This window comes from Chiloscyllium plagiosum, unplaced genomic scaffold (assembly GCF_037043375.1).
Source record: "Chiloscyllium plagiosum isolate Xiang-an unplaced genomic scaffold, Cpla_swu_hap1 HiC_scaffold_5, whole genome shotgun sequence".
Lineage (NCBI taxonomy): Eukaryota > Metazoa > Chordata > Chondrichthyes > Orectolobiformes > Hemiscylliidae > Chiloscyllium > Chiloscyllium plagiosum.
Genome location: NW_028270143.1, coordinates 40942343 through 40969730, shown reverse-complemented (window position 1 = coordinate 40969730; position 27388 = coordinate 40942343). Strand labels below are relative to the sequence as shown.

At 36.5% G+C, this 27388-nt stretch overlaps 1 protein-coding gene across 1 annotated transcript; it reads left to right on the top strand.

Annotated features, from left to right (window-relative positions):
* The first annotated feature begins 592 nt into the window (after positions 1-592).
* Positions 593-27388, top strand: tmem106ba (transmembrane protein 106Ba). Its single transcript, XM_043689851.2, has 8 exons — positions 593-776; positions 7733-7965; positions 10390-10453; positions 14800-14959; positions 16691-16831; positions 19153-19202; positions 23026-23079; positions 24625-27388. The coding sequence occupies exons 2-8, from the start codon at positions 7746-7748 to the stop codon at positions 24779-24781; spliced, it is 846 nt and encodes a 281-aa protein (XP_043545786.1). The 5' UTR covers positions 593-776; positions 7733-7745; the 3' UTR covers positions 24782-27388.

Below are 27388 nucleotides of genomic sequence, written 5' to 3'. Positions count from 1 at the left end.
ATTCAATATCCTGTCCAATGAAGGAAAAGCATCCTGTATGCCTTCTTGACCACTCCAGCGACCTGTGTTACCACCTTCAGGGAACAATGGACCTGAACAGCCAGATCTCTCTGTACATCCATCTCTCCACTTCTCCTGTCAGTCCTTGAAGTCAGGCAATATTTCAGATATTTTGTAATCAACCTGTTCAGAGATGCTGTTACATACCTCTGGAGCAGGTCGGGCTTGAACCTGCGGCCTCCTGACTCAGAGGGAGGGACTCAGAGGACCACAAGAGGCAACATTTACAGCAATGTCTGTGCCTGTGATCAGGGAAAGGCGTGGGTCTTATTTGGGGGGGGGGGGGGGGGGATGCCACTGGGAATTGAAGAGCTTGTAAGGGATGCCGTGGCATTTTTAAGACCTCAGAAGGCGACAGATCATTACATCGGCCTTAAGTTTGAAAAAAAACTTGAGTATGTTTGTCCGTGCGAACGTGATAATCAGTGAGTGCCTGTGGAGGAGAGTCTCCACCCTGCAGGGAGGGATGTCCTGGGGGGAGGGGAGGAGGATGTGCTGATGATGTAATCCCGTCATGCCGTGCAGCCGGCCCTCGACGTGGACTGACAGGTAAACACGGCGGCGGAGGCAGAAGAAACAGCAGCGCAGGATGAGCCGCTACTGAGATTAATGAGCTCGCGCAGCAGCAATAACAACAACAACCACCACCACCCTCTACCAGCTTCGGCGCGGACGTCGAGCGAAGAATTCGCCGCTGTGTGGGAGAGGGCACCGAGGTAAGAAGTTGCCGGAGGGTCGGTTGAGCGGTGGCGGGAGCGGAGACATTTACTTGAGGCCGCCTGTCGGACGGCAGTCCCCCGCCCTCGCGGGCCCCGCTGCGGCGGTTGGCCCAGAGGCAGCGCGTGGGGGAGGTTCCAGAACAATGTCCACGAGCACCTGTCGCTTCAGCGCAGCTGCGAGCGCACCCGTCCCAGGGGCAGTCAGAATGCTCAGCCCACTCTCCCTGCCCAATCCCCTGTACTCAGGCTGGTCAACAGCGTGCAGTGTCATTGAGGTAAAAACAATGACTGCAGATGCTGGAAACTAGATTTTGGATTAGTGCTGGAAGAGCACAGCAGTTCAGGCATTGAGTTGAGACTCTCTGTTTAATGTGTTTTTGGGCCTGTTCAGACCTGTGGAGCGCACTTTTATTTCACACTACCAGATTAATTTATGAGAGATTTGCAATCTTATGTTAACGTTATGTGTTATAAACTTTGGAAAGCTTTTTTTTAAAAAAAATAATGTAATGCTTAAGGTTCATATTTCCCTGCTGCTAGTGCAGTTTTATTGGGGAAGTGTTGAACAAAGCGAATACTTTCTTACGACCTCATTCGTCTAGTTGTGCCCTTTTTATAAATCCGGATGTTTCAATCGTAAAATGAAAATCTGTAAACGCTTGGGTGTTGTACAACGTATTTGCTAATACAGCATGAAATGATGTGGGTGTTTTGTCTAGTGCATGAGAGTCCCGTTCTGCATGCAAGTTTGCCCGTTTAGTTTAGCTGCCCAACATTGGCATTCTAGAATGCAATAACAAACTACTCAAAGAAGAAATGCTTTAGAGAAGTTGGTGTAGGTCGTTCAGCTCTTGATTGTGCTCATCTGCAGGCGATTCTATCTCATGACTGATCATTTACTTTCATTCAGTCTCTGCTAATCCCGTATTTCATGATGTCAGTCAGTGTTATTTCGAAATCTGCTATGCCTTGATGGTATTCAGTGACTGAGTTTTTGCAGTCCATAAAGGGTAATGAATTTCAAAGGTTCACTCTCTAAATGAAGAAATTCTTTCCCATCGCCACCCTAAATGATTTTCTCTTTATTCTGAGAATGTCCCCTCAATCCCATTCAGGGGAAATAGAGTCAGTAGTCTACAGCATCAATACAGGCTCTTCAGCCCAAATTGCCCATGCTGCCCAGTTTTCACAATTTAAAGTAGTCCCATTTGCCTGTATTTGATCCATATCCCTCTCTCTCTATTCTATCCATGTACCTATTAAAATGTTTCTTAAATGATGAAATTGTACTGGATTCCACCACTAGCCTGTTCCAGACACTCACCCCTCTCTGTGTGGGAAAAGAATTGCCCCACTGGACCCTTTTGTATCTCTGCCCCCTCACCTTAAACCTATGCTCTTTAGCTTTAGACTCCTCTACCACGGGGAAAAGCTGTTGGCCACCTACCTTATCTATGTTAAAAATCACACAACACCAGGTTATAGTCCAACAGGTTTAATTGGAATAACCTGGTGTTGTGATTTTTAACTTTGTACACCCCAGTCCAACACCAGCATCTCCAAACCATACCTTATCTATGCTTCTCATAATTTTGTTGAATCTCTGTAAGATGACCCTCGGTCTCCAACACTCCTGGGAAAAAGTCCCAGTATATTCAACCTCTCCTTATAACTCATACCTTCCCGTCCAAGTAGCATACTATAAATCTTTCCTGCACTTTTTCCAGTTGAATAATATCCTTTTCTTTAGTTGAGAGACTGACATATTTTCTTTGTCCAACTAGCCCATCTTTTAAAAAGTTGACCAGGAGTCAATGCTCCCAACCTTAGAGAGCTTAGAAGTTGCTCAGAATGACTGTTAATCTGAACCTGCTGCTTGTAATTCAATTAATAACTTTAGCCTTAGAAACATACACTTGTTTTTACCAGCAGAAATATAGATAACAGTATTATATACTATAAAAAGCATGCATTCTGACTTTCTCAGATGTCTGGAAGTGTGTATTACTATCTCCCTAATTAGCAAACTAGTCAATGAGATGAGTTACCTTCCACCTAGAAAAACATGATCATGTCTCCAAGCAGCAGCTTGTAGTATTAACAAGATAAATCCAGATTGCCTGATGTTTAGAGACTGTTAGTGATGATTGACAAATTAGCAATCTTTTTCAACTTGCTGTCTTTTTTATCTCAAATGTACTAATATTTTCTTATTGTATTCCATTGATTTGATTGTTATTTTAAGATTCTTAGACTATAACTTAGAAGGGACACATGATTAAACCAATAGTCTGTCATGGTGAGGTAGGGTGAATTTGTTCCCTTTTTTTTTTCCAACCTCCCCGCTGATCTCAGCAAAAGTTTACATTCCTTTTTAGCCACATGGCATTCTTGAATTAAAATGTGCATTTTTTAAAACTCTATTACTACAGTGATCACAAGACTTTGAGTCTGAGACAGTTTATTGCCTGCTAATGCCAAGAAAAATAATAAAGACAAGGGCAAACATTTGGCCTTCAGGCAGTTGCAAACTTGCACAGCAGTGGCGTCCAGTTGGTTCAAGGATGCCTCTGAGAGGGTACAGGATATTCTCCCAAGGGGAGAGTGACCAGCAGAAGGTCATTGTACATGTTACGAATGACATAAGAGAATTTAGGAAATTAGACAGGAGGTTAAAAAGTAAACCTCGAGGGTAGTAATTTCTGGATTACTCCAGGTGTTATGTGCTAGTGAGAGTAGGAACAGAAGGATAGGGCAGATGAATGCGTAGCTGAGGACCTGGGATTCACATTTTGGATCATTGGGATATCTTCTGGGTAGAAATGACCTGTGTAAGAAAGATGGGTTGCATCTGAATTGGTAGGAGATCAGTATCCTGGTGGAGAGATTTGCTAGTGCTCCTCAAGAGGAACACCTTGAAACAATGTTGTGGATATTATTAAATCTGGAATAAAAACAAAGTGCTGAAGCAACTCAGCAAGTCTGGCAGAATCCTCGGTGAGTGGAACACTTAATATTTTGAGTCCAGTGACTTCTGTTCAGAACTGAAATAGCTTGTTTGTCTATTCTGTCTGTGGACATTGTTTTCAGGCTTGATAAACATAGGCAGGTATCTATGTTGGATACTAAACTAGACAATGGAAGTCATAAATGAATTGTCCAAATTTTATATAATTCTAACACTTTTATCTTTTTCATCTTAATTTCCAGCATTCTTTTTATTCTTAAATTAATCAAAATGGTGACAGCTGAAACTTCTCACTGCATGCTACTTTATTATTAAGTGAAATGCAAGTGTCAAATCAAATCAATTCTTTTTTTACACTAGATGCATCTACATATGAAGCAGTTTTAATTTAATCTATTTTAATTTCGGAGATTTTCATGTTTGTCATCAGTAAATATATGCAATTTCTTGAACTTCCATATTAAATAGTTCATCCACAATATTGTAAATTCATTTAATAAAAAAACAGAATAACTGGATGCTGTAAATCAGAAACCAAAACAAATTGCTGGAAAAGCTCAGCAGGTCTGACAACTCTGATTTGTCTCCACAGATGCTAATGTTCAGGAGCTGTTTTGAGGAAGGGTCACTTGACCTGTAACATTGTCTGATTTCTCTCCACAGATCTGCCAGGCTAGCTGAGCTTTTTTTCAACAATCTGATTTTGTTGTTCTTGTAAATTCCTTTGCAGAAACCATTCCAATTGCTGTATAGTTAGTGGTTGATTACAGATGCTCAGTCTCTCCTGAAATCTAACTTACTGGATTTTGCTTTTATTTAACTTCTATAAATTTAGTTCTTTTACTAAAGCAGAGCTCCCCTTTCCCCATATAAAGAAAACTTTGAAACATGTAGAGGGAAAATCATAATAATTGTGGGCTGGTAGTAAGGATAAATTTCAGTCATCAAATTTTTTATGCTCTGACGAAAGTTTACAGACTTGGAATTGTTAACTGTTTCAGGCTCCAATATGCTGCAATAACCTGACTTTAGCCATTTCTATTACCATCAAGGTTTTAATGATTTCTAGACTTGTTTGACCTTTTCAGTTATTTTACCCATCCAGTATTTTTAAAAGAGCTTTACATTTATTGTTACAGTGAGGAATGGTTGGGAGGGGGGGGGGGTGGAGAGTAGAAAGAGAATGCTTCCTTTGTGGAAGGCATCAGACTAGTTTTGAAGTACTGCTGAACATATTGTAGTTTATAGTAGATGAAATTTAGCTAATAATGTATGTATTCATTCTTCAAAACCAAATACTTTATTACGGGTTTAGTTGAAACACAGTGATGAGATGGTTAGAATTGATAACTACAAACTCTTAAAATGAAGTTTTTGATTGCTTACGTTTTTGTGCACTTATCCGCACTGTTTGAATAAAATACGCAGTGAAGTTGACTTTTATGATTTATGCACTGTTAGTATAACGCTGACGTACAAAATGCTGCAAAGTATTAAGTCTGTGTTTCTTCCTTTTTAAAAAATATTTTGCTGATCTTTTTCTCTTGAGAAAAAATTACCGTACAAACAAACATAATTACTTTAAGGTGTTCCACATTTGATGTGAGTAAAGCAAATAATGTGGATTCTGGAAATTTGATATTAAACAAAAAAAGATAGACACCATCTGACCTGCTAAATATTTCTATGACGAGAAAAATAGGGTTAATGTTTCAAGTCAATGTCCTTTCATCTGAGCTGATAAAAGTTCTGATTAAAGATTATCAACCTGAAACTTTAAAACTGTTTCTGTCTTCACAGATGCTGACTGACCTGCGTATTTCTAGCATTTTCTGTTTGAATAATATTTTCTGTTTTTGCCAAGCTAAGACTCTGAATTGTAGAGATTTTAAATTTAAATGTTTTGTATCTTCTGTGCTTATCTTTTCAAGTGTATTTCTACCCTATCCTTATTTGAAACCTTTGTTCAGATACTCAAATGTTCCCATTTGATGTACACGATTTAATTGAGCATTAAAAGGGCATCATTTCCACATTAAGAACATTACCTGTTAAATTAGTACTATTTATCGCTCAGTCATGCGCCTGCTGTCCTACATTGACTCCCAATCAGGCACTGTCTTGAGTTTAACATGCTTAAACTTGTTTTCAAAACTCTGGTTTTGCCCCTTCCTATATATCATCTCCAGTCCATAATGCAAGAAGTCAATGTTGCTCTAATTCTGAACATGCTCAGCTTTAATTGTTCAACCGTTGGTGGCTGTGCCTTCAGTTGTAGAGCTTAAGCTTTGGAAATCCTTTTGTCGTACCTCCTTACCTCTCTACCTTGTTTTCATCTTTTAAGACATGCATTAAAAGCTGCTGGGGCTTTGATTGAAGTCTTTGTCGTCTGGCCTAATATCCCTTTATGTAGTTCAGTGTTATCTTTTGTTTGATAATGTTCCTTTAAAGTGGAAATTTATCACAAGGAAAATTTATGTAGAAAACTTCAACTGAATTTGGCAGCAGATTTGTCATAGATTTAGAGCCATCTCAAGACAACCTTATGAAAAGTATTGGTCTAATTTTTTGTTTAGAAAATGTTCACTTTAAGTTCTTTAACAACACTTTTTTGTGTTCAGGTTTTGAATTCTCATGTGCTGCTTTGTCATGTCCTCAAAATGCTGCTTCATGAAAATTGGATTCAAGTAATTGCTAAGTATCTTAACTTAAAGCAAAATATGTTGGAAAAAACTCATCTGGCAATATCTAGGGACAAGGAAGTTCATTTATGTTTTTGCAACCAGTACGTCAACTCTTGTGAATAGCCATATTCAACATGAAAGATTAACTTCTACAATCTGCACAGATTCTGCTAGACTTGGAGTCATAGAGCTGTCCAGCATGGAAACAGATCGTTCGATCCGACTCGTTCATGCCAACCAGATATTCTAAATTAATCTAGCCCCATTTGCCAGCATTTGGCCCATATTCCTCTAAACTGTTCCTACCTCCTATATCCATTCAGATGACTTTTAAATGTTGTAATTGTATCAGCCTCCACTACTTCCTCTGGCAGCTCGTTCCATACCTGTGCCACTCTCTGCATGAAAATGTTGCCCCTTGGGTCGTTCCCCCTCTTCCCCCTCTCACCTTAAATCTATTCCATCTAGTTTTGGACTCTGCTACCCTGGGAAAAGAGATCTTGGCTATTTTGCTAGAGTTTTACCAGAAACGTGTTTTTATTTCAGGTTTACAGCATCTGCAGTATTTTAATTTAAACCTAAATGTTTTGGTTGGAGAATGCCTAATGTGTTAATACCTGATGTTGCAAAATTGAATGGAGTCACCTGATTTCTAATCCCAATAATTTTAAGTTTGTTAATAAGAAGGCATATCATATCTTTCACATTCTCAGATTAAACCAAACTTTGTCTAAAACCTTCTAATTAAGCTTTTGGAATCAAACTATTTAAATAATTCTTCCTGTACAGTTCACCTATACAGTGGTAGAAATGTTAAAATGGATAAAATTTCAGAGACAAAGAGGATGATAGAGGATTGGGTCTTGGCATTCCAACACCAGGCGCTACCATACCAGGGTGGTTACAGTGGGGAGCACTGAAAAATGTTGGTGATAGGTCAGAGTAGTCTGGGAAGAATTCTACAGATTCTAAGAATTCTTAAATTCAAGACTGTTTTCATTTAATTGTTATAGCTTGACTAAGGTTTCTGACGAGTCTGAGACACAGTTGAGCCAGCAATGTACCATATATATCACTTTAGTGGAGCAATTGTGTTGATGACTTTCAGCCATAGTAATGATGCCTCTGCTTTTTGTTTTTGTATGTTATTTTTTAATGTAGCATCAGTTTCAATTATTTTTAATTGAAAGCTCAGTTAGTGATGCAAGTGATGATTTTGTTGCTACTGGATTTATAGGTAAGAGTTTCTGAGGTCCATGTGTATGTAAGCTAAATTACATTTCATTCTTTTTTCCTCTTAGAGTTTATTGAACCATGGGGAAAAATCTATCTCGTATATCGCTGCACAGACCCATGAGTGAAAGTTATGAGTCCTGCACATCAACAACGGATAGGGACAAACTAGATATTTCAGCTGATCATGATGAGGACTGTAGTAGAAATGGGGATGTTTCACAGTTTCCATATGTGGAATTCACTGGTCGCGACAGTGTTACTTGTCCAACATGTCAAGGAACAGGAAGAATTCCAAGAGGTGCGTACTTCTAAATATTTGCACTTGCATTTGAGATTTTCATTCAAATAGTACAGAATTTTTGTATTGATGAATAGTTTTAAAAAATCTTATAAATTGAAACTGTTTACGTTAGTAGTAAGAAAGAGCTTTAGTTGTTTTGTCTGGTGATTGGTAAAAATACATATTTGTGGAACATAATCCTGCTGTTCTGTTGCAGGTACTTAACTTTAAACATCAGCTGGAGATGGACTTTAGCATCTCAACGTGCAGTCTTGGCATTAAATTGTCATTGTGACCCATTATTATGAATTTAGTTTTCAAAGATATTATAAAAGTATTTGAGAGCTCTCAAGACTTAAATGCATTGTAAAAGAGGTCATTAAAGGTCTACCTCTCTGGTATTTTACATTTGGATAGGTTAAACTGGTATTGATTTATACAAATTCAGTACACTTTAGAATTGGATTGAAAAGAAGATTTATTTACGAAAAAGTATTGATTTGAAGATATGTTCTAGTTTATTACTTATTTGTTGAAAATTAAGTATCAGTAGATAAATTTATTTATACCAAAGAATCTAATTAACAGCACTGATCGAATGTATCATGTAAAGTTTTAATTTAACCTTTCCAGTAAAAGTCAAGTTTGAATAATAAATCCTTAAGCTGCAACAATTGTCTTTTTTTGACAGTCTCTGGTTTTATGTCATTGTCTGTTGGCTCTAATCCCAAACTTAAGATACAAAAAGACACTGGATAAATGCTTCAAAGCTCCTAAATAAAAACAGAAAGCTGCTGGCATCTGACTACATCTCTCTGGTGAGTTTATCACCTCTGAGATCTTAAATTCTTGGGAACAACTGCTGGCAGTTGAGTGCCTAATACTCATTAATATGGTAAGGTTCCTCCTACAGAAGCAATGAGGGACTCTTCCCAGCTCTCTAATCAGCAGGTGAGCCCCTTGTTGCTTGGATGGTATTCCATCAATGTTTTTGATCTAAAGTTTTTCTTCAGATCTGCAACTTCCACAACGTTTTGCTTTTGCAATTGCGTTATTCAGAAAGGGTATTTCTGCAGTCAATAAATTTTTAAGCAGGCTGAACAATTTTCATTGCAAGTGTAAAGACAGCTCAATTGATCAGAATTTCATACTGAATCTTAAGATATTTATGGCAACATATGAAATGCTGGACAGTTATGAATAAACCATGACCTCTAAAGGGGAAGAGATTGAGTTATGTTAACGTTTTAAAATCTTGTCAAAGAAGTATGAGATCTATGTATCCTGTATAAAACCTGACTCTCTTTTTGGCTATATACAGTCACCAGTGAACTTTTTATTAGTGGTTTGTTTGTATCTCCATTCAGCATTTATGGAATTTATTTGGCCAACAGTAATCAACTGCTGTGTGTGTCATTAGTAACTGCAATTCCAAAGTAATCCATTGGTTTTAGAGTGCTTTGAGATGCTTCACGAAGTAATGAAGTCCTTTTACAAAGCTTTAATTTTTGGGATGTGTACTGTACTGGCATAACTATATTTATTGTCCATCCTTGGTGTCCCTTATAATGTTAAGGTCAACATTCTGTGTAGACCTGATTGGATGTGTAAGTTCAATACTTTTTTGGAAGAATGTTACTAAGCCCCTTGTGTTTTATTACAGTTTGGCAGGCTTTGTGGTATTTGTCTATTGTTAGCCTACAAATTAACTTGTAAGTTTGTCCTTCTAAATTTAAGTGAAGAAATTGAATATACTATCTTAAATGGCAGATCAGGATAGCTGTTTTTGAAATATTTAATTTAATATCATATCAATCATAAAATGCTTTGCACTGAGCTGAGAAATTTTAAGAAACGACATATTAATTCTTTCCAATTTGGAGACTGCCAGATTTCCTCAAGTTTTTTGAGATGGGACTTTTAAGATGATTCTGACATTTTTCTTTCCTTTTAGTAGTGTTTCTTGGATTTCTTGTATTGATTTGTTAAACACTGGTTTTGTAACCAAAGTGGTGCCAGTGAATGCAAATTTCGGACATTTTTCACTATACTGTTGTATTCCTGTACTTGAGGAGAAAGTGAGGACTGCAGATGCTGGAGATCAGAGCTGAAAATGTGTTGCTGGAAAAGCGCAGCAGGTCAGGCAGCATCCAAGGAGCAGGAGAATCGACGTTTCGTTTCCTGAAGAAGGGCTCATGCCCGAAACGTCGATTTTCCTGTACTGGAGTACAAGTGACAATAAGATTTAATTCTAAAGCAGTGCTTTTTTAAAAAAAGCGAATAATTAGAAATACCTTCTGGGGGGGAAAAAAAGTAAAAGTAACACGTAGTAATGAAAGCACTCTACTGTATGCTGTTTTGAATAGGTTTTGCTTATTTGCTTTTAAAGAATATTACCCTCTTCTAATTCTGCCCTGAATTTGATGTTTTTTCTCTATACAGATCAAGAAAACCAGCTCGTGGCCTTGATTCCTTATAGCGATCAGAGACTGAGACCAAGGCGAACGTATGTTCTCTTAAAACATTTTGAAAAAATAGTACAGCAAATATTATGCATGGTTGTTAGATGCTTTGTGCACAACAATTAAAATTGAATTGGCTCGCAGTTTGCCAAGTAGGAATGTAAAGGTTGGTCCTACAGTGTTGTCTTTTAAGGTCATGCTTTCTAGCCAATTTCCATAATTTACAGAAAGGATTTGTGTCCTGCCATCGCACTGGTACATGATGTTGATTGTGCTGGAAGTCATTGTATGCCTGGAGTATGAATTTAGCATCCACTCTGCCAAAAGACACATGGTACTAATGTAGCTGATGTGTTATGTCTGCAGCTGCCCTTGCTTAGCCATTCGGCTCATCATTCCATTCAACTGTGAGTAGCCGTGATGTTAGGCTGACAGAATAAGATCTCAAAACATTTAAGGCTGCACATCATAGAATAATTTGAAAAGATTAAGCATTTTATTGGTTCTGCAATTAAATAAATTTGAATTGCTCATTGCTAAGGGTGGTCTGATCTTTGCAGGCAGCTGCTTGTGACATCTCTGGCAATGTCACAAGTACTGCAATTCCTGAGTGAGTGCGCCACCTACTGTTGTGGTAGCAAACACAGCATTCAGGAAAATGCTTTCTGATTGGATTTCCTGAATTTGTACATCTATTAGCAAAATGTAATGACTTGTCTCTCAGTGACTACCTGAGTACCATGACATGATCCTGGCTGTGATTTGAATCCAAAAGCTCTTGGTGATTTTCTTATCTCCTTCATTTTTAATGGAGTTTATTGTAAACTAGGGTACAGTTCTATAGATGCTAGCATTTATTTTCTGTCCCTAGTTGCCCGTAAGAAGGTAATGAGCTGCCTTCATGAACCACTACAGTCCACATGCTGACTTTGACCCACAATGCCCTTAGGGTGGGAAATTTCTGGATTTTGGCCCAGTGACAGTGAAGAAATGGTGATATATTTCCAAGTCAGGGTGTTGATTTGAATGGAAGGGAACTTGTAGATAATAGTGTTCTCATGTATCTACTGTCCTTGTTCTTCTAGATGGAAATGGTCAAGAGTCTGGAATGTGCTGTCTCAGGATCTAGGCAAATTTCTATAGTGCATCTTTAGATAATACACACTGTTTCTACTGGGCATCAGTGGTGAAGGGAGTGGATGATTTTGGGTGTAACACCATTTAAGTCAGCTGCTTTTTCCTGGATGGTGTCAGGTTCCTGAGTGGTATTGGAACCGTACTCATCCAGGCAAATGGGGATTATTCCATCACACTCCTGACTTGTGCCTTGGAGGTAGTAGATAGGCTTTGGGTAGTCAGGAGGTGAGTCACTTGCTGTTATATTTCTAGCCATTGACCTGTTAGAACTATTTTTATTAATGAGTTCAGTACAGTTTCTGATCAATGGTAGACCCAGAATGTTGTTAGTGGGGGATTCCGTGATGGTAACTTAATTGAATATCAAGAGGCAGTGGTTAGATTGTGTCTCTTATTGGAGATGGTCATTCCTTGGTGTTTGTGTGGTGTGAATGTTACTTGTCACTTGTCAGTCCAAGCTTGGTATTGTCCAAATCTTGAACATGGACTGCTTCAGCATCTCAGAACTCTCGAATGGTGTTGAACATTGTGCAATCATTATTGAACATCCCCACTTCTGATCTTATGATGGAGGGAAGGTCATAACTGAAGTAGCTGAAGATAATTGGACCTCAGGCACTACCCTGAGGGACTCCTGCAGAGATATTCCAGATCTGAGATGAGGTGAGCTCCAACAACCATAACCATCTTCCTACGCAGCAGGTATGACTCCCAAAGCAGCAGAGAGTTTGCCTCCTGATATCCATTGATTCCAGTTTGTGAGAATCGAACTTCAACCAATTAAACTTGCTGCAGACTTGATTCAGATAAACCATCTCAGAAGACTAATTTCAACTCTGGAACTAATAAAGCAAAACATAGTGTGGAATTCATATTTTCTATGGAAGGGGTTAAGATTACCTGAGTTATATGATAACTTGTTATGCATTCATTTAATCATCAGAACAAGTTGGGGAATCTTGAACTAAGGGCTATAGTTATAGTATAAGGAGACACTCGTTAAAAACTGAGAAGCAAAGCAATTTCTACACCTGAGAGAGTAACAAACACCTGGAATTCTTCACATCAGATAGTTGTGGGGATTAGATCACAAAGTATTTAAAGAGATAATATCTAGAATACCAGGCAGTTCAGGGCTTTGAGGAGCCAGTGCAAAAGAGGAATTGAAGCCTGGGCAAATCCACTATGATCTTATTGAATAGTGATTCATGCTTAAGGGCTGTTCTGATTGATTTAATTTAATTAGTTATTATGATGTTTGTTCTGCCATGAACACTGCCCTGCGTAACCCCTGTCATATTGTCCTGTGGCTGAGATGATTGAACTTGAACTACCATACCATCTTCCTTTATTCTAAGTGATGCCCTTTTGTACTTTGATACATGATGGTCCTTAAAATATATGCTTTAGATTCTCTCAATTAAATACTTGATGTTTAGCTACAATATTCACTGTTTAAAAGCCCACAATATCAAAGACTTCCATGTGCTATCTAGGTTCAGCGCTTAATGTTATTGTCCATTAGACACGATTGATTGACTACACTGACTCCATTGCACAGAGAGAATAACTGAAGGTGAATCAATTGCATTAATGCCAAAAAGCCATCTGTCATGGTGTCACATTAAAGGTCTTGTCTGGAATTTATGCCATAATACAACATCCCTCCTTTTCCCTTTGAAGGAAAACCCTTTGATAATAATATGATTGTTTGTTTCTTGAGATTGAGCTAGCATCTTGCTTGAATGTTTGGCATGATGACCTGATCAATGTCCTTATTAATGCTGAGCTAATATTTGAATTCATGCACTAACCTTTCAATTTTTCTGCAACAATGTGACGTATGTGACGATCATGTGGAGGTGTCGGTATTGGACTTGGTTGGTCAAAGTTTAAAAATAATTCTCAAAGCCAGATTATAGTCCATGTGATTTTCAACTATGTGAATAGTCTAGTATATCTTAACATAGAGCTTGTGGAGTTAAGACTTACTGCCCATTTGCAGATTAAATTGTGGACAAATCTTAATTTATCTGTAAATGGCCAGAGAGAACATACCACCTTGGGTATCTGTTGGAGGCATGCAGGCCACTGCTCGATCTTTTTGAGCTATTGCTGCTGGTCACTTTCTGACACAGGTTCCTGGATCTGCTGTGTTTAGCTATCAAAATGATCCAGTTCAGACATTAAGACTACCTGACAATTCCAATTTGGTGTTGTGCCCGTTTAGGCTGACTTTACTTTGCAGTTTATGCATTTTCTCTCTTTTTTTTATTTCAGTAGGATGAGCTCTAATACCAGTTGGTGAGTAGGTTGAACTGAAGAATTTGAGTTGGCTCACAATGAATTGACATTTTTAGCGTTTAAAAACAAGACCATGTTTCCTTGATGCTGTCAGGAATGGATGGAGTCAATTATCTGCTGATTCATAAAATTACTTTTTTTTTCTTTAATCCATAATTAAATGCATAATTAAGTGTTTGCTAACTATCCTTTTGCTCCTTAAAATACTGGTGTAAGAATCTGTATTGCAGTGTGGTCTTTTTTGCGCTTTTGGTTTCTCCATGCATGTTTTTAAATAATATGTTACTGCTACTTTACAAAAGTGTCCTGATTTTGTTAACTTTCTGTTCGAATATGCTTCAAATTTTGCAACCAAGATATCTCCTCTTCTTGATCTTCTCCACAAAACGCACCATACACATGACAGGAAGCTTACATTTCAATCTCTCAAAAATGATCCATCAGCTTGTAAATGTGTACTTCAATATTGTGATTCCATCTCGGCTACCACAGTCCTGTTTTTTTAGTAGATTGAATCCACAGAACACACAGCACTAATAGTTGGATTCTGTGAGTGAGCAACGTGAAGTTTATTTACCACACCAACTTTTCACGTTGCTATGATATCACAATCTGAGTCACTTCCAACAAAACATATATGGTGCACAAAAAAGTCTCCAAGGGTACTTTAAGCAGTTTGTGAGAATTCAGTGACCAGATTAAGATCACACGATAACAGATACCGCAGGTTGTTTTAATATTTTAATATATAATTTATATATGGATATGTGGAATAAAGAATGGCACAACTACTTAACAATTAAGTACTGAAGAAGGGACAGCACAAGAAACTCAGTTGATTGATAGATTGAATACGTCAAAGGATGCTGAGCTTTAATTTGATTTATTCTAATCGCACAACATTTTGTGTGCTTTTGTTTTAAAGAAAATGAATTCTTATGTCTTGCAGGAAATTGTATGTGACCTCATCAGTAGTCCTTTGTTTGCTACTTTCTGGACTAGCAGTATTTTTCCTCTTCCCACGATCTATTGATGTGAGTTATGTTGGTGTGAAGTCCATTTATGTCAGTTATGACCAAATCCACCGGGTAGTTTATCTCAACATCACGGTAAGTCCTGAACTGTTAAATTGTAAATCTGCTTTTATCAATTTATTTCATGGAACTATGCAATTTATGTGTTCCTTGGTGTGTTTTGTTATGCTCCTGCCGGTAATGATTTAAATGACAAAACACTTGTTGACATTTCCACTTAATGGCAAGAAAAAGTGCTCTTGATTGAGTTATTACAACTTGCATTTAAATTTCTCATTCCTTCTTAAATAATGGAACCTTAATATTTAGTATGTTTTTCAAACGTTTTTTCCTTAAACGGAATAGCCTACTTTGTTTACTCATTGCAAGAAAACTTTAGTCCAGTTTTGTTCAGAATGCTATTTAAAAAGAGATCTCCATCCTTTTGTATTATTAGTTGGAAGAATGAACTGTTGATTGCTGCCATGCCTTTTTAAAAAAAACTATCTTACCCATTGACTTTGGTTGGGAATGCTTCAGTGCTATGAATATCTAGAGCATGACTTTTATGTTCATGACCAATTCTGTGGTCTCCGATTTCTTCTAAAGTTGGTTAAATCAGCTCTCTTTGTCAAACTAACCTGGTTGTTTTGCTGCAGTTGACTCGACTAGTATTTGATTTAAAATGTCACTTATTAGCATTTGTCACTGTTCCAACAAAATAATTGTTGGGCAGCGTTGTTCAAGGTTTTCTGCATAATCTTTAAACTTGCCTGTCCAAACTGAACTAGTATTTCACAAAAGGTAACCCACCCAATCACCTTTTCTTATCTCTTTTCACCTTTCAATCCCAAGGGGTAAAATAAGCGCGGGAGAATATTCTGACGTACAATTTGATTGTTCACGTAAAATCAGCAACTTATTGGTTGGTACTAGCCTTCAATCAGAATTATCTTTGTTATTAATGCTGGGCAATTCACTTAATTTTGAGAGTTTTTGAAGTTATAGTACCACTATGCCTAATACTGAAATTAAAGTTGCTTTCCACTTACATCGAAAGTAATGAAATGACAATGAACAATAGTAGCTCTGGGTTGACTTTATTTCTTTTCCTAAGCTAAGGAAAATGAATTTTGCACACAGAGACACTTGCCATATTGGTATCAGGGCAATTTGAGACACACAAGTTACATTAAACAAAAAGTGGTCAATGTCTAGGTAAAATGCTTCTTACTTCTCACTGATTCTACCAGCTACAATTGGCTTGTTATTTCTTTCAAAGTCTATGCTTTTTATTCCTGCAAATATGCTGCCACGTGTGTTCTGATGTTCTTATCACATTTTGATCATCTTATTTCATGTGTCTAGATGTTTTCCAAACACCCTGTTCAGGGATATTATTATATCCCTCTGGCCACAGCTCTGATGCAGGTGGGGCTTCTATCTGGTTCAGAGTTGGGAACGTTACCACTATCATCAGAGTCCTCATTTCCTCTATCTGTAATTAAACATTAACTCATGAATTGTAGTGACAACCTAAACAGAGGTCCATAGACAGCCCATTGTTAACTTTGACCAGATCTGGTTTCCTAACAAGTCACTCTTTTTGTCTCACTTCTTATTCCCACTCCCATACAGGCAACCCTTGCCAATTTCAAGTACTATGATTAAAGCTATGCAATTCAAAATATCATTATGTGGAAAGTTGAAACTGAAGTTAAACTGCTAATAGCTTTCAGTTACAGATGTGCGAAGTTGAGTTTTGTATATTCTAAGGATATATGGAAGTGAAGTTGGTTTTCATTCTGTTGTTTTGTCCTTTTGCAGAGCACTTTAAATATTACAAATAACAATTTCTATTCAGTGAATGTAGCAAACATTAGTGCTCAAGTGCAGTTTTCGAAAACAGTTATTGGGAAATCACGGATAAGCAATATTACCCAAATTGGACCTCTAGATATGAAACAGGTAATCTGCAGCAAAACTTTTTTTCCTTTTATTGTTTTCTTGATCATATACTATCCTTCTGAAACAAAAGAAATTTAATTGATTTGGTTTGCCATTTCCCTAAATGAGTTGTGAATTTGGTGTATAATCTACTGTACATGTTCTGAATGGCAATTCCTTTGCAAGCCAATAAAGATGCTGGCTATCCTTGCTCTGTTAAAACATTTTTGTGTTACTTTATTTTGGAAAAATGTTAGATTACTTACATTTGGTGAGATGGAATCTGTCACTCCAATGAGTGTCTGTAATCTGGCCTTGGCACGGAAGCCATTTATGTATGAGGAGTTGAAAATAATGTAGTGGGAGAAGACAGTATAGTGAGTTTGATGCTTTTTTTCTCGCAACAGTAGCGAGAGCCCAAAAAACTGTGTTGCCAGCCCAGTGCTGAGATTCAGACATCTGTTCAGGGTCAACAGTAGGAAAGATTTGATCCAGTTTTATCCTCCATGAAGGAACCAATGACATAAGACAGGATGAGGCAAGGGTTTCAGCATAGGCAATATGAGGAGCTGTGCAGTCCATCTGTATTCTTTGATTCACCATGTCTTTCCAAATTTGATCCCTTGCATCCACTATTTATTTCAAAACCCTCTCACCCTCCTTAACTATGCAGTTTGCTGAAACACTTGCCACAGCCCTGTTCAGCTATAGACTGTCCGAATAATAGATCCCACTTTCCCCAGGATTGTTTCTGGTGGCCCAGTTGGTGATTATCTGTAATGCATCTTGCAGATAGTACACCCTGCTACTACTGAGCATCGATGGTGGACTTCAAAAACAGTGGAGGAATCAGACACAGTCCGCATGGAAATACAAAAGGGAAATCATGCCTGACAAATCTACTGGAATCCTTTTGAGGATGTAACTGGTAGAGTTGATGAAGCCAGTGGATGTGGTTTATTTGAACTTCTAGAAAGCTATCAACAGAGTCCCATATAAGAGATTAACGTGTAAAATTAAATTAACTAGGATCAGATTAGTGTTTTGAGATGGACAGAAAATTGGCTAGCAGACGAGAAACAAGAAGAAGGAATAAATGTCTCTTTCTGAATTCAGGCAGTTGACTAATAGGGTAATGCAGCGATTGGTACTGGGACTCCAGCTATTAGCAATATATGCTAATGATTTAGATGAGTGAAATAAAGGTTTCAGTCAATGTTTCTGATAATGCAATGAGATTTGGACAAGCTGAGTCCTTATTCTATCATGCCAGTGGGACAGGACACCTCTTGGACTGGTTGGTGGTGTTGGCACACTGTAAGTTATGATTCCTTGAATATGTAAATTCCAGTGCCTAGCTCAATGCCAGGTGGCTGGTCTTTGAGACTTCATAGCAACAGATACAACTGAATGGCTTGCTAGGCCATTGCTGTGGTCTGGAGCCATGTGTACACCAGAGAAGGTGAGGATGGCATTTTCCTTCCCTGAAGGGATTAGTTTTTGCAACAATTTTTAGTTCCACATGTTTATGTAATTCAGATTCCACTGTTTACAATGGCATGATTCAATTCCGGATTCCCAGTATATTTGCTGAGTTTCTGGATTAAAGATCTGGCTATGGTACCACAAGGCCATCACTTCTCCAAAATGCATAAGTATTCCATTTATACAGGGCTTTGGTGAGACCACATCTATATTATTGTCAAGTATTGAACTGTTTATTTGGGGCAGGTTGTCAATACATTGAAATTGGTTCAGAAAAGGTTTAGTAGGTGAATACTAAGAGTGGGTGTGTTATTTTGAGGGTAAATTAGATAGATTTGGAATTTATCCACTGGATTTTCAAAAAGTCAGAGGAAACTTGATTGAAACATACAAGGTCCTTGGGAGGTGGGGGTGCTAAATGGGGTAGATGTGGTAATGATGTTCCCCTTGGGAAACTAGAATTAAAGTAGTAGGTTACCCATTTAAGACAGATGAGGAAATACTTTTCTCCAAGTTCTGCATCTTTGGAACTCTGCTGCCTCCACTTCTCCAGAAGAGCCTTTAAATATTTCTAAGGAAGAATTGGGTATTTCTTGTTAAGAGAGGAGGTAATATGTTATCACGACTAAGTGGGAATGTGGAAGTTTAGGTTACAATCAAGTCTGCAAAGATGTTCTTAAGTGATGGGGCAAGCTCAAAGGGCTAAATGGCTCAAACTTATTTGTTTATTAAAATAATCTTCTAGTTCATCTGTTTCCATATTAGGTTAAAATGCTTTTTGTGTTGCATCAAACCTAGTGTAGAAGAGTTTTATGCGACATCGTTATGTATTTTGAATAATTTACTTTCTTTCTTAGATCGACTATTCTGTTCATACTATAATAGGAGACCAAATGAGCTACATGTAGTAAGTAGCATTTCTCTCAAATTATCATAGAACTTATTTTAATCAACTTATTTCAAGTGAATATGATTATGTAATTTGGCAAACAAACATTAGACTTTGCGCAAGTTCTGAATGCTGGAAACTTGCACTGAGACATGTAAAATTCACATGACCAAGTTCATCATAAAAGAAATTTCTTTTCCTATCAGTTCTTGAAATTTGCAAAATCTTAAATTCATTCCAGAAATGTTGAGTATGATTCATGATGTGATTACCTGGAGTCCTTTTTTTTAAAATTGATTTTCATGGCAATAGAATTCTGAATGGTTCAAGTTTGTGTCTAGCAGTTCATGACCACCATTTAAGTCATGTCTACAAGAAAGAAATGATTTAATCATAATTTGGGTTAACTTTTCTCAAATAATTTGCAAAATCACTTCTTGGATTTCCTCATTTTCAGATTGAAAAGCTCAGGTCCCTTAAATCGTGTCATAGAGTCATAGAGATGTACAGCATGGAAACAGACCCTTCACTCCAACTCGACCATGCCAACCAGATATCCCAACCCAATCTAGTCCCACCTGCTAGCACTCGGCCCATATCCCTCCAAACCCTTCCTATTCATATACCCATCCAAATGCCTCTTAAATGTTGCAATTGTATCAGCCTCCACCACTTCCTCTGGCAGCTCATTCCATACACATACCACCCTCTGTGTGAAAAAGTTGCCCCTTAGGTCTCTTTTATATCTTTCCTCCCTCACCCTAAACCTATGCCCTCTAGTTCTGGACTCCCTGACCCCAGGGAAAAGACTTTTCCTATTTACCCTATCCATGCCCCTCATAATTTTGTCAACCTCTATAAGATCACTTTTCAGCCTCCGAAGCTCCAGGTCAGCCCTGTCTTGCAAATAAAATCCTGACACTAAGGATGAATCTCATTTACTTTTTTTTTTGCATTTAAATGCCTCCCTTGTTTCCTAGTCATCAGAATTTGATGTGTTATTAATAGTATGGGCTGATCAGCTCATGTATTTTATTATGGCTATACAATTCAATTGGCTTTGATTTTTGTTTTGTAGTAAGCAGATCCACTGAATATTAAATCTACAAAAACAAGATCTCTTTCAAATTACAGTTTACATACATTTCTATGTGCAAACAAGGTTATTCGGTTGAATATCAGCAGTTAACTTTAACATAAGCTAATAGTTCTAATCACATTGAATTGTCCTGTTCTCCCTTCCTCGCCTTTTCTGACCTATCGGGTCTCCTCAACCTGAATATTTTAACTTTGTACGTGTAGTGAACCACCTCATATTTCTATGTGAAGAAGTTTATTTTGTATTCTGTTCGAAGTCTGTTCTATTTATTTTTTTAATCAATAGTCCTTCATTCTAGACATTAGATCACACATGACAATAATATTTAATTATAGTCATGTGTGATCTAGTATAGGAACACGGAAACAGTCAAAAGTATACAAAGTTGCCATTCATCAGCGCCATCTTGGTTACGAAACTAGTACTTAAAAAAAGGAGAAATAAAAGAACCAAAAAGACAGAAAAATGTCCAGATCATTTCAAAATCCCATCACATGCTTTAGAAGTCATGACATTTTATAACTTGTCAAAACTATCTCAAGACACAGTGGGAAGTTGTAATTAATTGAGCTGTCTTTACATTTGCATTGAAAATTGTACAGCCTGTTTAATTGTTTTACTGACTGCTGAAAAGTTCTTTCTGAATAACGTAATTGCAAAAGCAAAATACTGGAAGTTGCGCATCTGAAGAAAAGTTATAGATCCAAAACATTAGATGGAATTCAATCCATGCAACAGGGCACCTACCTGCTAACTAGAGAGCTGGCGAGAGTCCTACTTTACTTCTGCAGGAGAAACCTTGCCATATTGTATTTGACACAACTGGGCAGCAGTGAGTGTTTCCAAGACTTTAAGATCTCTGAGACAATTAACTCACTGGATAGCTTTGGTCAGATGCCAGTAGCTTTGTTTTTATTTTTGAACTTTGCTGTAGTTATCCGGTGTCTTTCTGCATCTTAAACTTGGGATCAGAGACAGTAGACTAAGTTTATTTAAAATCCATTACAATTTTTTTTTAGATGCAGGAAAAAACAAGAGATTGTGTGAAGAAAAATAGTTGCACCTTAAATAAGGACTTATTATTCAAATGAAATCTGACTTTACTGGGAAGATTAAATTAGAACTTTACACTGTAAATTAGACCAGTCCTACTAATTAGATTATTTGGTCAAATAATTTATAATTTTCAATGAAAGGGGTAATAAACTAGAAAATAACTTTAAAATGTTACTTTAAGTAAATAAATCTGCAACTGAACCCAAAGTTAAAATGTATTGAACTCCTAAACTAATCCATTTGTAAGATACCAGAGAGGTAGGTCTTTAATGATATATCTTGCAATGCGTTTAAGTCTTGTTGGAGCTCTGAAAAACTTTTATAATATCTTTTGAAAACTAAATTCATAATAATGGTCACAACAATGACAAACGAATGCCAAGACTGCATGTTAAGATGCTAAAGTCCATCTCCACCTGATGTTTAAGGTCAAGTATCCACAACAGAATTGTAGGATTTTGTTCCACAAATATACGCTTTACCAATCACCAGACAAAATGAGTCGAGAGTGTGGTGCTGGAAAAGCAGAGCAGGTCAGGCAGCATCCGCGGAGCAGGAGAATTGACGTTTCTGGCATAAGTTTTTCCAGTATCATACTTTAGACTCCGATTTGGGTCTGGTGGGTTGCTCTTCGGAGGGTCAGTGTGGACTTGTTGGGCCGAAGGGCCTGTTTCCACACTGTAACTAATCTAATAATCTCCAGCATCTGCAGTCCTCACTTTCTCCTACAGACAAAACAATCAAAGCTCTTAGTTACTGCTAATGTGAATGGTTTCACATTTTATAAAATATTTGTTGAGCAGACATGAATACAAAAATTTATATATAGTACTTGAATGAAAATCTCATGGTAAATTTGCCAACTACTGGAAATCAGTATCTTATCTCATCCTTTGATAATCTTAAATACTCGCAGACTGTGAGTAAATACAATGCATTGTTCTAATTCCATAAACAAAACTGAAAATTTTCCAGTCTTTCTTTCCTCGTATCCCTGCATTTTCTCAAAATAGACAGCATCCTATTGCATCTGGATTGTGCACAATTTAAAGTTCCAATTTTCTTACTTTAGTGTGGAGCACTGAACTGAATGTAGTATTTAAGGTTCCTTAGAGTTTTTATATTTCACATCTCTTCTGTTTTAACTAAAACACAATTTGATTTATTCAAAATAGCCTTATTTTGGAGTGATTTAGCACAGAACCATTTGGTGGACTGTGCTGGCTGATTGGAAACACACCAGAAATCCCTTTTGATTTCTCTTTTCCTATCGTCCTTAAAAAAAACTTTTTCCAAGTATTTATCCAATTTGTTTTGAAAATTGTCGAATCTGCTACCACTGCTTTCTCTGGCAGTGTAGTTTAGGTCATCCTAACATGCTGCGTAATTTTTACTACCACTTCATGGTTTGCCAGTTGCCTTGAATCTATGTCCATGAATGTCATGGACCGAAAATGTGCTCACTTATTGCCTGTAATCAATATATCTTGGATAAAAAAAAAACAGTTTATGTCTACTCTTGGAGCGTGTATTCTCTGTCACATCCTAAATTAATGCTGTTAAATGCCAGAGTGGGGGAGCAGCCTGAACAAGAATACAATGCACATGAAATAATGTTTTAGCTAAAAATTACCTTGTCTAATTTGTCTACTATCATAACCTCCAGTTATTTCTTCATTATTACAGTGACTACTGTACATTGACATCAATCAAAGTACATAATATTGTGATTATGATGCAGTGAGTATATTAATAGCATGTTATATGTTAAATGTATGAATTTGATCTAGAATGTGCTTTGACCTCTTGTTAAAATGTGTTAAACAGAATCCATATTGTGTAAATTTAGAAAAGTATATTCAGAAGCTGTTATGAATTGGGTGCAGGCACTTATTATTGATTGGTTATGGGCCTTAAGGGCATATGTCATAGAATGCCGAATAAATAGTATAGCCAAAATCACAGTCTTTCTTGGATATTGTGCCAAATAGCTTAACCATTGCAAAGATAAATATAAAGATTGTCCATTATTTTGGCAGCTTTCATGACTTCTATGTAAGTGCTTCTGAGCGATTGAAGCATTTTAGAATTGTGATTGCTATTGTTCTTGAAGTAAACAAGATCACTAATTCATCCTTACAAGAGTCCACAACAAATGAGATGAATGATCAAATCATCTGTTTATTAATGGCATTGGTTGAAGGATAAACATGGTGGGTGAGTCCAGAACCAGGGGGTCACAGTCTAAGGATGCGGGCAAGCTATTTGCAACTGAGCACAGAAGAAATTTCTTCACCCGGAGTGTGGTGATACTGTGGGATTCAATACCATAGAAAGCAGTTGAGACCAAGACATTGTACAATTTTAGTAAATTAGACATAGCACTTGGGACTAAAACGATCCAAGGATGGGGAGGTAAACGAGGAAACAGACTGATAATTTGGATGCTAACCGTGATCGTAATAAATGGTGGAGCAGGCTCAAGTGGCCTACTCTTATTTTCTATATTTCTGTGTCATTGTTGGGCAGACTGCAGAACAGAATGCGTACCTCCTTCATTTATCTTAAATTCAAAACTACAGTCTCAAAATATAAACTCATAAACATCATTATTGGAACATTATGCTAACATAGCAAAAGAGATAAAATGTATTTAAAGATCGAGCTTTAATTATTCAATTCTTGTGCTGTTAAATATAGCATTTGAAACAGCACAAATAAAGCTAGGCTAATTGTTACTGTGGTCTGAAGTTGAAGTGTTAATTAGGTACCCTGCTATTTTCTTTTTGCAGCTGCATGTCTATGCAAAATGGTTGTCACTGTGAATACAAGTAAAATTAACTTCGGAGACTAACAACTTTAAAATATGCAATGAATGAACAATTCACGCTTTCAATATAATTCTGCTCCTGTACCTTATGGTCTTTTGGTTTTCTTCCTGGTTCAGTTAAAGTAGCTAGCTTGCAATGATGAGACATGCATGTAACTCTTGGCGACTATTCTAAGAATGGACCCGTGTAGAAATCTGGAAAAGATTCTTTTGCTATCTTTCAGCGTTTGTTCTCTCCTATCCTTAGCTTCACTGAGTCATATTCTTGTAACTTAAAATAAAGTAAATCATTGTACAGGAGCTATTACGTTCTATGACAAAATAGGAAATGAAAAAAAAGTTGACTTGAAAACTTATTCATAATTAAGTACCTTTTTAAAATTAATATAATTTGCACGTCTATTTTTAAAAGTTATGGACTGCATTGTTTCACTGGTGATTTCTCATCCTTTCAGAGCAACTGTTACCACATCTTACTTTGGACATACAGAACAGGTTTCACTTGAAAAGTATCAGTATGTGGATTGTGGAAGAAACACCACCTATCATTACAAAAGATCTGAAGATCTCAACCTTGCACAACTACACAACTCGCCTTGTCTGAGTGTTTAAAGTACAGAAACAGTCAATAACCAGTAAACCATTGATAGAATAATTGGGCACACAAGAAGTTCTAAGTGAGAGAAATTAATTTGATTTACAACTGTAAAATAATGACTAACTGTACAAACTGCATGATATCTGTGTATGTTAACTAGATTTAAGTAAATAGTTATTTTCTTCATTTGAAGTTTCGTATGTTGTAAATTAAAGGAAATATTTCAACAGGGTTTTATTAGATGAACCAACTTTTTCCATATTATCCCTCATTTTGCTATGTGAGCTCTCACTGTATTAACACATTATCCAAATTAGCACATTAAAAATTAACGAAGGAAGTTGTAGAGATTTACTCTGGTTCAGTCTATTGTAGATACTTAAATAGGGATGCCAACTATCATTTTCACATTCAATTTTAATTCTAACTGAGGAATTAACTTAAATTCACTGGGGTAACATATTTGTCACTTTTTGCCCTCTTTAGGAATGTGATCATGTAATAATTAAGGAAAGTTTCACTTTAAAACATTTCAAACATGGATTCTGTGCAAGAATAATTGATGTAAGATATTTAGATTTTTCACTTTTGTTGGCTCACAACTTTATAATTTGTCATGTAAGGCAATCTGATTTAATGTACTAAATATTAGATGCATGTTAGAATCATTGTTAGAATGATTGTGAGTGTTCATTGAGAAAAGTCATGCATCAGTTAGCTAGGTAGGTCATAAATTAACTGTTAGGTTTATTGTTTACCAGACAAAAGTGCTTAGGTTTATTATTTTAATTGAAATCTTTGTCTTTAATTGGCTTTTGGTTAATTAATTGAATAGTAATCTAAAACAATTAAGTGAGAAATTATAATTTGTGAAACCTGTTTAAATACTTTTACCCTGTTCTTTTAGTTGGTTAAAGCATATTCCCAAGGCTTGCGACATCTGAACATGCAGTTGCATATGATGGTCATTGAATCTTATTGTTTGACTGACATTTGCTGTTATTTCTAAATCCAATGACATTACTTCAGAATTATGCACTTTTTAATGTTTAGAACTCTAGAGGCCAGATTGGGAAGAATTGAAATTCTTAATCTGAATAGCAGAAATTAGAAGCTTGCTTGGTATCTGTGGTAAACTGATAAAACTTGTAAGTCCAAACATAAATAAAATCAGCTACTTGATGAATTTGTTTTACTTATAAATAGATCAGTGTAATAACAAATATGAATAGAGTTTAATTCATTCTATTTCTGCCTTGTTTAAGATGTCCTCCTACTTTCAACTTTTATCTCTAAATCAGATTTAGGAAGTTGAGACAAACTGACTTTAGTTGATCATATCCCTATTATCCATGTTGTCTGATACTATAAATTTGAAACAAAAGTGTGCAAGTAGTGATCAATTAGCTTCAATTGAAATTAAAAATAGTTCCTTTTTTTGCTGGATTGCAGTATTAAGAATTTTGCTAACTCTTTTTCATTGGAAGCTGTTTTGTAGTAGACTTTGCAAATGGAGGTTTTTGTAATCTTTGTATGTTAATTAAGATGAAATCCATCAGTCTTCTCAGTTATTTGGGTTTTGATAACTGTTTAAACTTGTTCACAGCAAAATGTTTAAACTGTGTTAACTATTTTCTTAGTTACAAATATGATTACTTGTAATTAATTAATGTTTATGCCAGATTAGTGAATGAATCACTTAGCTCAATATCACACTGCTCTTGACACCTTGGTGGGTTTTTTTTGCGCAAATTAATGGTGGCATTACAAATGCTTGCAGATGGCTCTACATTTCTAAAATTCTGTTAATATCTCCCAAGCCTACTATTTTGACCTGAAAATATTGTGTTAATATAAATTTGTTTTTACAAATTTGATTCATTTTAAAATTTCTGCATTAGAAAGGGATATTTTACTTCCTTGCTCAAAATAAACTTTTTAAAGTTTGACTCGACTTTACTGATCACCTCAGATTAAAGTATTTCATTAAGTGCAAGAAATATTGAGGCTTTGATATTATGAATCTACAGCAGATACTTCATGCTGAAAGCTTGAAGAATTTAAGACTGATGAGGCATTGCTAAATTCTAACTTTTCAGAACTTTTCACAGCTTAGATTGAAACAATGTACAACAGCACTTTCAAGAAGACCTAATAGAAATTTATGAATTTTCAGTAAGTTGTAACTCTAACTTTGAAGTCTAAATGCAAATATTAAATTCTGGGGCACCAATGATATACTTGAAGCAGAAAATTTAAAGCCATAGTTTACACCTTCATCTCAGTTTGAACTTTTAACACATTTCATTTACAGCACTTCTATTCAATATCACTTGCCCAATATGTACAATGCTTAGTAATCCTTTCCATCATAGCATGTGGTTTCATTGGTTCCCTGCACCTTCCTGATTTGAAGGGTTTGCTGTAAATTATGCAATAGATATTTTTGACACTCCATGACATTGCTACAGTAATGTGATATGATAACTAATTTATATAATATCTATAAACTAATTAACCTAATTTATAACATTAAATTCACTGAACCATTTTAATGTGCCATTTTAAATGTATTTCTGCTGTGACAAAGAACTTCCTAAATAAAAAACAAATTGATTCTT